The sequence below is a fragment of the Somniosus microcephalus genome, chromosome 33 (assembly GCF_052327205.1).
Source record: "Somniosus microcephalus isolate GS21.2 chromosome 33, FLI_Smic_1.0, whole genome shotgun sequence".
Lineage (NCBI taxonomy): Eukaryota > Metazoa > Chordata > Chondrichthyes > Squaliformes > Somniosidae > Somniosus > Somniosus microcephalus.
Window position 1 is genome coordinate 28,485,732 of NC_141019.1, and position 15,244 is coordinate 28,500,975.

The window sequence follows — 15,244 nt, forward strand, 5'->3', positions numbered from 1 at the left end:
AGAATGACAGCGAGTGGCCCGGCTCATGCGTGGGATGATATCAAGGGACAACTGAAAGCCGGAGGTACCCACACTGTCGCTAATCATTCCGTCAAACTAAACACTCTGGGTGAGAGCTGTGGTGACTGATGGGGCATTGTGTGTGTGTCATGGATTGTTAACAGGTTTATTGGGTACAAAGTGAATAGTGACAGCGTCATGACTTCCGGATTTCGTCCAGTCCAATGATTCACTTGCCACAGATGGTCCAGGCTTTCCGAGAAATCAACTCGCTGACGTTCATGGTCAAGTGCGTGATCCAGGTCTGGGGGGGGGTGGAGAAGGACAAGGAGTACGTAGTGTGGGTATTGTGTGCAGTTTTGGTCGCCTTATCTGAGGAAGGAAGTTCTTGCCATGGAAGGAGTGCAGCGAAGATTCACCAGGCTGATACCTGGGATGGCAGGAATGACGTATGAGGAGAGATTGGGTCGATTGGGCTTGTACTCACTGGAGTTTAGAAGAATGAGAGGGGATCTCATCGAAACTTATAAAATTCTAACAGGACTAGACAGACTAGATGCTGGAAGGATGTTCCCGATGGCCGGGGAGTCCAGAACCAGGGGTCACAGTCTAAGGATAAGGGGTAGGCCATTTAGGACAGAGATGAGGAGGAATTTCTTCACCCAGAGAGTGGTGAACCTGTGGAATTCTCTACCACAGAAGGCAGTTGAGGCCAATACATTAAATATATTCAAGAAGGAGTTGGATATATTTCTTAAGGCTAAAGGGATCAAGGGATATGGGGAGAAGGCAGGAACAGGGTACTGAATTTGGATGATCAGCCATGATCTCATTGAATGGCAGAGCAGGCTCGAGGGGCCGAATGGCCTACTCCTGCTCCTATCTTCTATGTTTCTATCTCTGTAATCTCCTTCAGCCCCAGAAACCCCCCAGAGATATCTGCGCTCCTCTAATTCTGCCCTCTTGAGCATCCCTGATTATAATCGCTCAACCATTGGTGGCCGTGCCTTCTGTTGCCTAGGCCCTAAGCTCTGGAATTCCCTCCCTAAACCTCTCCGCCTCTCTCTCCTCCTTTAAGACGCTCCTTAAAACCTACCTCTTTGACCAAGCTTTTGGTCACCTGCCAAATATCTTCTTATCTGGCTCGGTGTCAAATTTTTGTCTTATAACACTCCTGTGAAGTGCCCTGGGACGTTTTACTATGTATGTTAAAGGCGCTATATAAATATATAAGTTGTTGTCGAGTTATCAAGGCACTGACAATACTTAAGTTTTAAAAAGGAATTGTCACAGTTATTGAGAAGGAGGATTGGTTTGGAAGAGCCAAGTGCCATTTCCATCATAAAGACACTATGCATATACAGTAGTGTAGTGGTTATGTTACTGGACTGATAACCCAGTAGGTCTGTGTAGTTCATATCCCACCATGGCAGTTTGAGATTTTGAATTCAGTTTAGAAAATCTGGAAATAAAGAAAGGGAATCAGTAAAAAATGACCATGAAGTGTCATGAAAAGTTGGATTGTTGTAAAGAAACCCTCAACTGGTTCACTAATGTCCTTTAGGGAAGGAAATCCAGTCTGGCCTACATGTGACTCCAGTCCCATACCAACATCCTGGCACAGGCATGATGGGCCGAATGGCCTCCTGTTCTATGACTCTTAACTGACCTCTGAAGTGGCCTTGCAAGTTACTCAGTTGTATCAAATCAAGAAAACTCAGGATGAGCAATAAATGCAGCCCAGATGCTGACATAGAATATAAGAGCAGGGAGGTTATGACAGAGCTGTTCAAAACGCTAGTTAGGTCACAGCTGGAATACTGTGTGCAGTTCTGGTCGCCACACTGTAGGAAGGATGTAATTGCATTGGAGAGGGTGCAGAGAAGATTCACCAGGATGTTACCTGGGCTGGAGTGCTTCAGCTATGAAGAGAGACTGGACAGGCTGGGGTTCTTTTCCTTGGAGCAGAGAAGGCTGAGGGGGGACCTGATTGAGGTGTACAAAATTATGAGGGGCATAGATAGGGTAGATAGAAAGGAATTTTCCCCCTTAGTAGAGGGGTCAATAACCAGGGGACATAGTTTCAAGGTAAGGGGCAGGAGGTTTAGAGGGGATTTGAGAAAAACTTTTTCACCCAGAGGGTGGTTGGAATCTGGAACTCACTGCCTGAAAGGGTGGTAGAGGCAGGAACCTTCACAACATTCAAGAAGCATTTAGATGAGCACTTGAAATGCCATAGCATACAAGGCTATGGAACAAGTGCTGGAAAATGGGATTAGAATGGACAGGGCTTGATGGCCGGCGCGGACACGATGGGCCGAAGGGTCTCTTTCTGTGCTGTATAACTCTATGACTCTTTGACTCTAATGAAAATGCAAAGATATATAATACTGCGAATGAGATCCTTGTTTTAGTAAATGAGTTATTGCATCTGATTTTGATAAACAGCGCTCAAAAAAGCTGTGACTAATAATTACCCAATAAAGACAAAGCATGTTCCCATGCAATGATATGATGTGGGCTTGTGCCCATGATATCCACACAGTGGATCCCTGATCTTGATCAGAGTATCGGGGCAGAGGGAAGGGATCTCTATTGCTCTTATGCTCCATCTAGTGGCCAGTTGTAGAATAACATTATAGAGCGATTCTGAGCGCTGAAAATCACCTTATGATCAGATGATTGATTGAGCTCCTAACTTCAATCTAATAGTGTCAGCTGTGGCTCAGTGGGTAGCACACTCTGCTTTCTGAGTAAAGAAGGTGTGTAGGTTCAAATCCCACTCCAGGGACTTGTGCACATAACTCTAGGCTGACACTCCAGTGCAGTGCTGAGGGAGTGCTGCACTGTCGGAGGTGTTATCTTTCAGATGAGACGTTAAACCGAGGCCCCGTCTGCTTTCTCAGGTGGATGTAAAAGTTCCCATGGCACTATTTTGAAGAAGAGAAGGGGAGTTTTGCCTGGTGTCCTGGCCAATATTTATCCCTCAATCAACATAACCAAAACAGATTATCTGGTCATTATCATATTGCTGTTTGTGGGAGCTTGCTGTGCGCATTGGCTGCTGCGTTTCCTACATTACAACAGTGACAACACTCCAAACATACTTCATTGGCTGTAAAGTGCTTTGAGATGTCCGGTGGTCGTGAAAGGTGCTATATAAATGTAAGTCTTTCTTTAAAAAAAGGTGAGAGTTGTCAGCCATTAACAACTTGAATTTATACAGCACCTTTAACATAATGTTCCAGGATGCTTCAGCAAAATGGATGCCAAGCAAGGGAGAGACGAGGTAGGCGACCAAATGCTCGGTCGAAGAAATTCGTTTGAGAAGGTTTTTAAACGAGGTGTGGTGAGCGGTCCGGAGAGGAATTGCACAAAGCTCACAATCAAGCTGGAGTCTGTTCTCGCCTCACGTATACATCAGTCATTTCCGCAGAGATTTAGGTGTCAGCCGTGGCTCAGTGGGTAGCACTCTCATACTGAGTCAGAAGGTTGTGGGTTCATAGTCCCACTCCAGAGACCTGCGCACAAAATGCAGGCTGACACTCCAGTGCAGTACTGCGGCTGGAGCACTACATTCAGAGGTGCTGTCTTTTGGATGAGACATTAAACTGAGGCCTCTCGGGTGTATATAAAAGATCCCATGGCAGTATTTCAAAGAGCAGGGACGTTCTCCCCGGCGTCCTGGCCAACATTTATCCCTCAACCAACACCTAAAACAGATGATCTGGTAAGTTATTTTATTGCTGCTTGTGAAACCCTGCTGTGTTAACGTTAAATGCTGCCTGATTTATTGAGCGAAATCCACAGCAGTGACTATTTTACAGAATTTGAACTGCAAGGTTGGTTTAGTGAGGTGCAGTTCATTCAACGAGAACAGGTGAGGGGGACGTCATTGCAAGTGCCATCACTAGCAGAACTGTCGATCTTTAGCATGCACTGAGAATGACAGCGAGTGGCCCGGCTCATGCGTGGGATGATATCAAGGGACAACTGAAAGCCGGAGGTACCCACACTGTCGCTAATCATTCCGTCAAACTAAACACTCTGGGTGAGAGCTGTGGTGACTGATGGGGCATTGTGTGTGTGTCATGGATTGTTAACAGGTTTATTGGGTACAAAGTGAATAGTGACAGCGTCATGACTTCCGGATTTCGTCCAGTCCAATGATTCACTTGCCACAGATGGTCCAGGCTTTCCGAGAAATCAACTCGCTGACGTTCATGGTCAAGTGCGTGATCCAGGTCTGGGGGGGGGGGGGTGGAGAAGGACAAGGAGTACGTAGTGTGGGTATTGTGTGCAGTTTTGGTCGCCTTATCTGAGGAAGGAAGTTCTTGCCATGGAAGGAGTGCAGCGAAGATTCACCAGGCTGATACCTGGGATGGCAGGAATGACGTATGAGGAGAGATTGGGTCGATTGGGCTTGTACTCGCTGGAGTTTAGAAGAATGAGAGGAGATCTCATCAAAACTTACAAAATTCTAACAGGACTAGATGCAGGAAGGATGTTCCCAATGGCGGGGGAGTCCAGAACCGGGGATCACAGTCTAAGGATAAGGGGTAAGCCATTTAGGACAGAGATGAGGAGGAATTTCTTCACCCAGAGAGTGGTGAACCTGTGGAATTCTCTACCACAGAAGGCAGTAGAGGCCAATTCATGAAATATATTCAAGGAGTTAGATATATTTCTTAAGGCTAAAGGGATATGGGGAGAAGGCAGGGACAGGGTACTGAATTTGGACGATCAGCCATGATCTCATTGAATGGCGGAGCAGGCTCGAGGGGCCGAATGGCCTACTCCTATCTTCTGTTTCTATAAAGGGGGTGGAGTTGGAAGAACATGATCAACGTCCAACAGAGGTGGGAGAACGTGATCCATCTTCCCATCTCAATCAGGTTCTTGCTCGCATCACCTCCCCTTCGACCTGGATCACATTCTGCCCCCACCCTTCCCCCACAGGGAGGAACCATGGTTCAGGCCGTAGCCCTTCGGCTAGGTGCATGCACGGTTGGAACGTCATGTACACACGCACAGCTCGGGGGGGGGGGGGGGGAAAGAGAATAGTGTTTAGGCTCCGCCCCCCTACAGTGGGCATGCGCAGAACTTGTTCGTGCAAATAATCAGTCTGATTAAACATTGGGAAGACAGAAGTTATGGTCTTCAGTCCTCACACCAAAAACTCCGTTCCCTACCCACAGATTCCCTCCCCCTCCCTGCCTACTCTCAGGCTGAATCGACCTGTTTGCAACCTCGCTGTCCTATTTGACCCTGAGCCGAGTTTCCAACCCCATATCCTTACCTACTTCTACCTCCGTATCACCAGTCGCTGTCTCATTCCTACTTATCTCCAGACTCAACTATTCCAAAGCTCTCCTGGCCAGCCACCCCTCCATAAACGCAAACGTATCTAAAACTCGTGCACGCTTACCTACATTGGCTCCCTGTCCACTGCCACCTCGATTTTTAAATTCTCATCCTCATGTTCAATTCTCTCCATGGCCATGCCCCTTTGTAACATCCTCCAGCCACCCAAGAACTGTGTTCCCAACTCTTGTGCAACAGTCACTGTCCGCTCAGCCGTTAGACTGTAAGCTCTGGAATGCCCCCCCCACTCAACTCTCTCTCGTCCTTACGAAGCAGCTCATTGAAACCTACCTCTGACCAAGCTTTTGATCACCTGTCAAAATGTCCCCAAGGAAGAGACATTAGACTATGTTAAAGGCACTATATTAAAAGTTGAGCTCTCCCACTGTCTTGGCCAACATTTCTCCCTCACCCAACACCACCAAAAATAGGTTAACCTCATCTCATTTGTTTGTGGGATCTTGTATTGTGGGTATAGCAGCCAATTTGCACGTCAGTGACTTGGGCATATACCAGTTGCTTCATCATAGCTGGATCAATATCCTGGAATCCCCTACTTATTGAAGGCCCAGCACCACTTCAGGGCAAGTGGGTAATGCGATCCACCACCCATGAGAAAATAAAACACTGTTGCAATGGCTTCACTGACAACCGATTCCATCTTTTGACATTTTTCTTTCCTACATGTTGCCTCTTGCTGTCATCCTCCATATACACAAGGTCAACATCCATATGTTGACAACAGCCAGCTCCACACAAGCAGCTGTGTGTCAGCATTAGCAAGAATGAGAACAGTGCTCAAGTCCTGCCAAGCCCCTTCCCTGAGTGGTGGGTAACCTCATTAGCCAGTTGAGCCTGAACCTTGCACCCCCATATCCTATCCATCATCAAGCCCAAAGATCAAGACATTGCAGTGAGGGGAATGGAGAACAAGAGCATGGCAGGCTTTAACAGGTAAACAAGGAATTGGGGAGCAAACGCAGATCCAACAAGGAATGATGTAATAGGTAAGCAGGACAGGGTGCCCACAGCCAAGTTTATGGAGAGCAAGAAGCCAGCAAGGAGTGTTTGAGCAGTTGAGGCTAGAACTCAGGACAGGTACAATGGCTAAGGTGGTGAAGGAGCTGAGGCAAGTGGAAGCAGTGCTCATGATGGAGCAGAGACGACATGGGAGCGGAGGCTCAGCTTACGATCAAACAGGAAGTGTGGCTCTGCCTTTTCCATTATCAGCTGTATCGACCTAGACTTCTGTAACCTCCAGTCTGCACTTCCAACACTTCTTGGTGACCCCCTGACCACCACCCTCACATTTTCTCAGTGGGTGGAGGGGAAGGAGATAAGAGAATTATAATTGAAGAAAAAACAATATGGTTAATCACTGATCCGGTCACCAAATGCCAATTTGGCAGGATTCCATCCTCACCCAATACCCCCGTACAATTTCAGCAGGGGTAACTCAACTAGGTGCAGGAACTGTCCCCTTCCACCGAGGCTAAATGCAATCCCCTTACCATCCCGCATCGTTACCTCTGGTGTCCCCCCTGGATCTATCCTTGGCCCCCCTCCTATTTCCCATCTACATGTTGCCCCTTGGTGACATCATCCGAAAACACGGTCAGTTTCCACATGTACGCTGATGACACCCAGCTCTACCTCACCACCACTTCTCTCGACCCCTCCACGGTGTCTACATTGTCAGACTGCTTGTCCGGCGCACAGTTCTGGATGAGCAGAAATGTTCTCCAATTAAATATTGGGAAGACCGAAGCCATTGTTTTCAGTCCCCGCCACAAACTCTGTTCCCTAACCACTGACTCCATCCCTCTCCCTAACATCTGTCTGAGGCTGAACCACACTGTTCGCAACCGTGGTGTCATATTTGACCCTGAAATGAGCTTCTGACCACATATCCGCAGCATAACTAAGACCGCCTATTTCCACCTCCGTAACATCGCCCGTCTCCACCCTTGCCTCAGCTCATCTGCTGAAACCCTCATCCATGCCTTTGTTACCTCTAGACTTGACTATTCCAACACACTCCTGGCTGGCCCCCCACATTCCACCCTACGTAAACTTGAGCTCATCCAAAACTCGGTTGCCCGTGTCCTAACTCGCACCGAGTCCCGTTCGTCCATCATCCCGTGGCTCCCGAGTTAATCAGCGCCTCGATTTCAAAATTCTCATCCTTGTTTTCAAATCCCTCCATGGCCTCATCCTTTCCCATCTCTAATCTCCTTCAGCGCCACAAGAGATATCTGTGCTCCACTAATCTGCCCTCTTGAGCATCCCTGATTATCAATCACCTTTGGTGGCCGTGCCTTCTGTTGCCTAGGCCCCAAGCTCTGGAATTCCCTCCCTAAACTTCTCCACTTCTCTTTCCTCCTTTAAGACGCTCCTTAAAACCGACCTCTTTGACCAAGCTTTTGGTCACCTGCCCTAATTTATCCTTATGTGGATCAGTGTCAAATTTTTTCGTCTTAAAATACTCCTGTGCAGCGCCTTGGGACGTTTCACTACGTTAAAGGCGCTATATAAATACAAGTTGTTGTTGTGTTCAGTTAACTCCCACAGACCAGGAATAAAACCTCCTGATCCATGCACGGTAACTCACTACTGGAAATGATGGGGGTTGGGAGAAAGGGAAACTTCAAAGTTAAGCAACAAAATAAATAGCAAGTTCGAAGCACAATCTCCCCCCCCCCCCCCCCCCACCTTGCTGTGTAAGCCCCTTCCGTGTCTCCAAGCAACCAATCAGAAACCACAACAGGAAGAGGTCCAATATAAATATGCAGACAGACTTTTCAGTGGTCCAACATTTTTATTATTTCAAACCAAATTATAGGATTGCGCTAATGTTTACATCGGCTTGGGAGGAGGTCCACGTGGGATGTTGGCCTGGAAAGAAGAAAAGTAAAAAGATTACAGGTCAGCATCCATCCACGAACAGCAGCCTGTTACACAGCCAACAAGGCCTGCTCATAAACCCGTCCAAACTAATGCCGCTCAGACACGGGTGTCCAGCACATCCTGAAAATACAGCAAACAACCCAATCCCAAACCACAGAAGAGTCATTAATCAAGCCACGAATTGAGATTTACTTGTTCTGGCAATTTTAGTTAATACAAACTAGCTACTAAAAGTGGATTTACAATTTTGCATATCTGTAAAAATCATTTATACAGCACCTATCATGATCTCGGTGTCCCAAAGTACTTCCCAGACAAATTAATCACTTTTGAAGTGGTCACTTATCCTTTGTGAAAATCATAAATCATAATCTATACCATTGACCCCCTCCCCTCCTGAAGGAACTAATTTGGTTCCTAGACAGAATTTTATAGGTTCCAAAATTGTGAATTACGATGACAACCCTGGGCATTCTGATGGCGTGACGAGAATGGCCCGATTTTCTCCCTCGCCAACACTCTAGGGTTGCAGCTAGTAACCAGTTGAAGAGCTTCATTGGAAGAAGCCTTGAATAGCCTGTGAGTGATCACTGGAGCCCAGTGTCACACCTCTAGTGAAATACAGTAACTGTTTGGTTTAAGATCAAGTCACGAGGGTACGTTGATTTCACTAAGCAACCTAGTCTGGTCAGAGACATTACACCATCACCAGCTCAACTACCAGCAGCAGTTTCAACACTTACGCCTGGCCTGAAACGCGGAGGGGGGGTTCGGTCCTTCCTGGCCTCCCGCGAACGATTTCTCACCACTTTGCTGTGAATGGCACAGCTGACACAGTAATGCAATTTCACGTAGAGTTTGGGCAGCACGTATGCTGGAAACAAAGAAAGGAGAGTCAGGACAAGCAACAGCGGCACAGAAACTTCGACCAGAATCATCGACGATCAGGCCTTTAAACAGGTCGACAATCTTACAGATTTACTTAATAAATCAGAACATTGGGAAAAATGGGTGAGCAAGTCGGCTATCACAGAAACTCACCATCAAAGACGCTGGCCTCCGAAATATCTCGGACTGCAGCAGCCTCCACAATGTTTCGGATGACAAACTTCTTAATGGCTTTGTCTTTGGGGACGCAGCGGGCACAGTTTGTGCACCTGATGGGCTGGACATGGCCGCGGCCCTTCTTGGCACGTCCGTTATTCCTTCGCTTCTTAGTCTGAAAGAAAGCATGGCCCCAATTAAAAACAATTGAACACCACGATACAATTCACCAGGACTATAAATGTCAGACACACTCCCGTCGTGTGCAAGTGCTGGCTTGACAAGGGAGTGAAGACAAATATAGCCAAGGCCAGTCTCCCAACACACAGCAGAGGGTAACTGGACCGCGACCTGAAACCATTGAAACTTATAAAATTCCAACAGGACTAGACGCAGGAAGGATGTTCCCGATGGTCGGGGAGTCCAGAACCAGGGGTCACGGTCTAAGGATATGGGGTAAGCCATTTAGGACAGAGATGAGGAGGAATTTCTTCACCCAGAGAGTAGTGAACCTGTGGAATTCTCCACCACAGAAGGCAGTAGAGGCCAATTCATTAAATATATTCAAGGAGTTAGATATATTTCTTAAGGCTAAAGGGATCAAGGGATATGGGGAGAAGGCAGGGACAGGGTACTGAATTTGGATGATCAGCCATGATCTCATTAAATGGCAGAGCAGGCTCGAGGGGCCGAATGGCCTACTCCTGCTCCTATCTTCTGTTTCTATGGCTGAATTATATCATCTCCTCCAGGTACATAAATGGCAGCATCCTACTTTGTCATGGTCCAGATCAGCAAAATCCAGCACACATCAGGGATCAAAACACAGCTTTCATAAAATCATAGACATTTATTATGCCACCATTCGGCCCATTGTCTGTCAGCTGCTGTTTCTTGGTCTGTACAGCTCAGTATCACACTGAGCAATGCATTTAGCACCCAGTCGAGCTGGGGAGCCAGGAAAGCAGCTCATTTATTTAACTAGATTCTCCCAGTACAGCTCCCAGCATCTAGAGGCCTTGGCCATTCGATGTGTGGGGTGCCTGCCTGGCCCCCCACAATACCCAGCAGACAGGGGATCAAAGACCCGGAGTGGATGCAACCCCTAAACCCGAAGTCGATCCAATCGCCAAACCCGGAGGAGTGGATCCAGTCAAAAAACCCGGAGTGGATCCCCGGGCCGCCTGCTCCCTTTGGACGGGGGGATGAAGTCGCCGCAGCTCGGGCGGACGCCGCACGTTGCCGAGGGCGGAGACTCCACCTTCCGCTTGGCAAGCGGGGCCCCCCGCCGCAAAAAATAAACCTCAGCCCGGCTTTCCGAGGGGCTGCCGGCGCCGGGCGGACCGCGGGGCGGCCGGGCCATTCAGGCGGCTCGCCGCCAGCGGTAGGCCTCAGGCTTGAGGGCCTCCCCCCGCCCGCGAGCAGCGCTTCCCCGGGGAAGGAAAGGGACAGGGGGGTGGATCCGAGCTGTCCGACACGCAGGACCCCGGGGTAGGGCCGAGAGCCGGCGATCACCCCCTAGCTCCCGGGCCAGGCGAGCCCCAGGCCAGAGACGCCACTCACCATCTTCAGCACGAGTCAGAAAGAGAAACGGAAGCTGGCGCGCCGCTCCTTTTATACCTCCGCGCGCAGGCCCAGCAACTCGCCAAAACCGCCCCACCCCACTGCACCTTTCAAAGCTACGCAAGCGCCGGTACTGCCTCGCCGTCTTAAAATTGCGCGGCCTTCAGCAAAACGTCCTTTTTAGAAACGGACGAGTTACAGCGTTCACGGCCGGGGGGACTCTTTTTTATGCCGCGGATGAGCACACGTTGTCGCGGCGGTGCAGCCGCGCTTTCCCAGCAGGCAGCGCGCCCAGCAGAAGCGGCCAGAGCTGATTGGTCACGCGGCCTGTCAATCACCAGATCCACCACTCATTCAGCCAGCCGCCCCCCTCTACAGATGCAACTCCAGAGGTATCTGTACAGCAACAACAACTTGTATTTATATAGCGTTTCTAACGTAGTAAAATGTCCCAAAGCGCTGCACAGGGCGATTGTCAAACAAAATTTGACACCGAGCCACATAAGGATAAATTAGGACAGGTGAACAAAAGCTTGGTCAAAGAGGGAGGTTTTAAGGAGCGTCTTAAAGGAGGAAAGAGAGGTAGCGAGCAATGCGTGACCACACAGTAACAGGAAAGGTTAGCTCACCGGCTTTCCCATTGCAAGTACCACGCACGTACTGAAATTTAAAGGGAGCACGCAGTAAAAGAAACAGGCCACGCAGAACAAAGCGCAGCTTACAGAGAACATTGGCGGAGAGGTTTAGAGAGGAAATTCCAGAGCTTAGGGCCAAGGCAGCTGACGGCACGGCCGCCAATGGTGGGGCGATTAGAATCGGGGATGCTCAAGAGGCCACAATTGGAGGAGGGGTGTAGGGTTGGAGGAGATTACAGAGATAGGGAGAGGCGAGGACATGGAGAGATTTGAAAACAAAAATTAGTTTTTTTTTTAAATCGAGGTGTTGGTGGACCGGGAGCCAATGTAGGTCAGTGAGCACAGGGGTGATGGGTGAACGGGACTTGGTGCGAGTTATGACACGGGTAGCAGAGTTTTGCATGAGCTTAAGTTTATGGCCAATGGAAGATGGGAAGCCAGGAGAGCGTTGGAATAGTGGAGTTTGGAGGTAATAAAATCGTGGCTGAGGGTTGCAGCAGAAGATGGGCTGAGGCAGCGGTACAGACAGGCGATATTACAGAGGTGGAAGTCAGTGGTCTTGGTGGAGAGGCTATGGGGTCCAAAGCTCAGCTCGGGGTCAAATCGGATGCAGAGGTTGCGAACGTCTGGTTCAGTCTGAGACAGTGGCCAGGGAGGGGGATGGAATCGGTGGTTAGGGAACGGAGTTTGTGGCGGGGGCCAAAGACTATGGTTTTGGTCTTCCCAATGTTTAATGGGAAGAAGCTGCTGCTCATCCAGGGTTGGATGTTGAACAAGCAGCCTGACAACACAGAGGCAGTGGAGGGGTCGAGAGAGGTGGCGATGAGGTAGAGCTGGGTGTCGTCAGCGTACATGTGGAAGCTGACGTCGTTTCAAAGTATGCATTGTATGTGAAGTGCTATATCAGTGCAAGTCTGTTCTTTCATTCTTTACCCTGTGTTTGAATAGCCTGCTGATGCACATTATCTGGTCTTGCACATGAATAGCCACTTGGATCTGTAGAACTGTACCTCAGCATGAGCCAGCACCTTCAGGGTATTGCGGGGAGGGGGAGGAATATGTTTGTGTCTGTCGTCACTGTGGGAGCTGTCAATTTTCTTCTTCATTAGCTAAGTGTCTTTTTCCTTTCTAATTTATTAATTTCTACTTTCATTATTAACCAATTACACAAAATCTTTCTTCCCACACATATGCAAAGAAAATTCTGCAATTTGCAGCCACCATATTTTCTCTTCCACCCCACTGTATTCCCCTAAAAAGAAAATTCATCACAAATTTACAGAACAATCTCAAATATATCCATAAACTAGGCTCCATAAGCTCCTTCCCCTTCCACCAACAGCAGGAGACAGCCCATCAGACCGTTAACCATTCTGGACTCTGAGTAAACCCTTTCTTCCCCTCCCCAAAACATATTTCACAATCCCCACCTGGCCAGGTGACTCCCCAAGTTCAAAGGCCTGATTCAAATAACCAACATTTGTGCATGGAGAAATCCATCTCAAATTCCCAAGTGTCGCCAATTGGCCGAGGCGCCACATGGCAAACATTCAAAGATCGAATGGATGAGCTACAGAATTTGTTCATCCCTGTTTGGCATAAAAATGAAACAAAAAAGGTGACTCAACCGTGGCTAACAAGGGAAATTAGGGATAGCATAAGATCCAAGGAGAAGACATATAAATTGGCCAGAAAAAGCAGTAAACCTGAGGATTGGGAGCAGTTTAGGATTCAGCAAAGGAGGACAAAGGGATTAATTAAGAGGGGAAAAATAGAGTATGAGAGTAAGCTTTCAGGGAACATAAAAACTGACTGTAAAAGCTTTTATAGATATGTGAAGAGAAAAAGATTGGTGAAGTCAAGCGTAGGTCCCTTGCAGTCAGAATCAGGGGAATTTATAATGGGGAACAAAGAAATGGCAGCCAATTAAATACATACTTTGGTTCAGTCTTCACAAAGGAGGACACAAATAACCTCCCAGAAATGTCAGGGAACATAGGGTCTAATGAGAGAGAGGAACTTAAAGAAATCAGTATTTGTAGGGAAATGGTGTTAGGGAAATTGACGGGATTGAATAAATCCCCAGGGCCTGATAATCTACATCCTAGGGTACTTAAGGAAGTGGCCCTAGAAATAGTAGATGCATAGCTGGTCATCTTCCAAAATTTGATAGACTCTGGAACAGTTCCCATGGATTGGAGGGTAGCTAATGTTACCCCACTATTCAAAAAAGGTGGTGGAGAGAAAATGGGGAATTATAGACCAGTAAGCCTGACATCGGTAGTGGGGAAAATGCTAGAGTCCATTATAAAAGATGTAATACCAGAACACTTGGCAAACAGTGACAGGATCGGACAAAGTCAACATGGATTTACAAAAGGTAAATTGTGCTTGACTAATCTACTGGAATTTTTTGAGGATGTAACTGGTAGAATAGATAAGGGAGAACCAGTGGATGTGGTGTATTTGGACTTTCAGAAGGCTTTCGATAAGGCCCCGCATAAGAGATTAGCGTGTAAAGTTAAGGCACATGGGATTGGGGGCAAGGTACTGACTTGGATAAAGAACTGGTTGGCAGGCAGGAAGCAAAGAGTTGGAATAAACAGCTCTTTTTCCGAGTGGCAGGCAGTGACTAGTGGGGTACCGCAGGGATCGGTGCTAGGACCCCAGCTATTCACAATATATATAAATGATCTAGACGAGGGAACTAGATGTAATATCTCCAAGTTTGCAGACGACACAAAGCTGGGTGGGCGTGTGTGCTGTGAGGAGGATGCTGAGAAACTCCAGTATGATTTGGACAGGTTGGGTGATTGGGCAGAAGCATGGCAGATGCAATATAATGTGGATAAATGCGAGGTTATCCACTTTGGTGGCAAAAACAGGAAGGCAGATTATCTAAACGGTAACAGATTGGGAGAAGGGGAAGTGCAACGAGACCTGGGTGTCCTTGTGCACCAGTCGCTGAAGGTAAGCATGCAGGTGCAGCAGGCGGTTAAGGCGGCAAATGGTATGTTGGCCTTCGTAGCGAGTGGATTCGAGTACAAGAACAAGGATGTCTTGCTGCAGTTGTACAGGGCCTTGGCGAGACCACACCTTGAGTATTGTGTGCAGTTTTGGTTGCCTTATCTGAGGAAGGATGTTCTTGCCATGGAGGGAGTTCAGCGAAGATTCACCAGGCTGATACCTGGGATGGCAGGAATGATGTATGAGGAGAGATTGGGTCGATTGGGCTTATACTCGCTGGAGTTTAGAAGAATGAGAGGGGATCTCATTGAAACTTATAAAATTCTAACAGGACTAGACAGACTGGATGCAGGAAGGATGTTCCCGATGGTTGGGGAGTCCAGAATCAGGGATCACTGTCCAAGGATAAGGGGTAAGCCATTTAGGACAGAGATGAGGAGGAATTTCTTCACCCAGAGAGTGGTGAACCTGTGGAATTCTCTACCACAGAAGGCAGTGGAGGCCAATTCATTAAATATATTCAAGAAGGAGTTAGATATATTTCTTAAGGCTAAAGGGATCAAGGGGTATGGGGAGAAAGCAGGGACAGGGTACTGAATTTGGATGATCAGCCATGATCTCATTAAATGGCGGAGCAGGCTCGAGGGGCCGAATGGCCTACTCCTGCTCCTATCTTCTATGTTTGTATGAAAAAGACATCTTTTTCTTCATGTAACTATGTGCTCCTGAGGCTTGGGCCATCCCACCTCAGCACAGGCCTATAC

The 15,244-nt window shown here is 48.0% G+C and overlaps 1 protein-coding gene across 2 annotated transcripts; it reads right to left on the minus strand.

Annotated features, from left to right (window-relative positions):
• Positions 1-8,162: 8,162 nt before the first annotated feature.
• rps26 (ribosomal protein S26) lies at positions 8,163-11,534 on the minus strand. Of its 2 annotated transcripts, none has more exons than XM_085972820.1 (4): positions 11,508-11,534; positions 9,313-9,490; positions 9,015-9,145; positions 8,163-8,259 (listed from the first exon to the last, which is right to left on the minus strand). In XM_085972820.1, exons 1-4 carry the CDS (start codon positions 11,517-11,519, stop codon positions 8,221-8,223), a joined length of 360 nt encoding a protein of 119 aa, XP_085828946.1. In that variant the 5' UTR covers positions 11,520-11,534; the 3' UTR covers positions 8,163-8,220. The 2 variants fall into 2 exon arrangements, with proteins under 2 accessions (XP_085828946.1, XP_085828947.1); XM_085972821.1 differs by lacking the exon at positions 11,508-11,534 and adding an exon at positions 10,879-10,998.
• Positions 11,535-15,244: the final 3,710 nt, after the last annotated feature.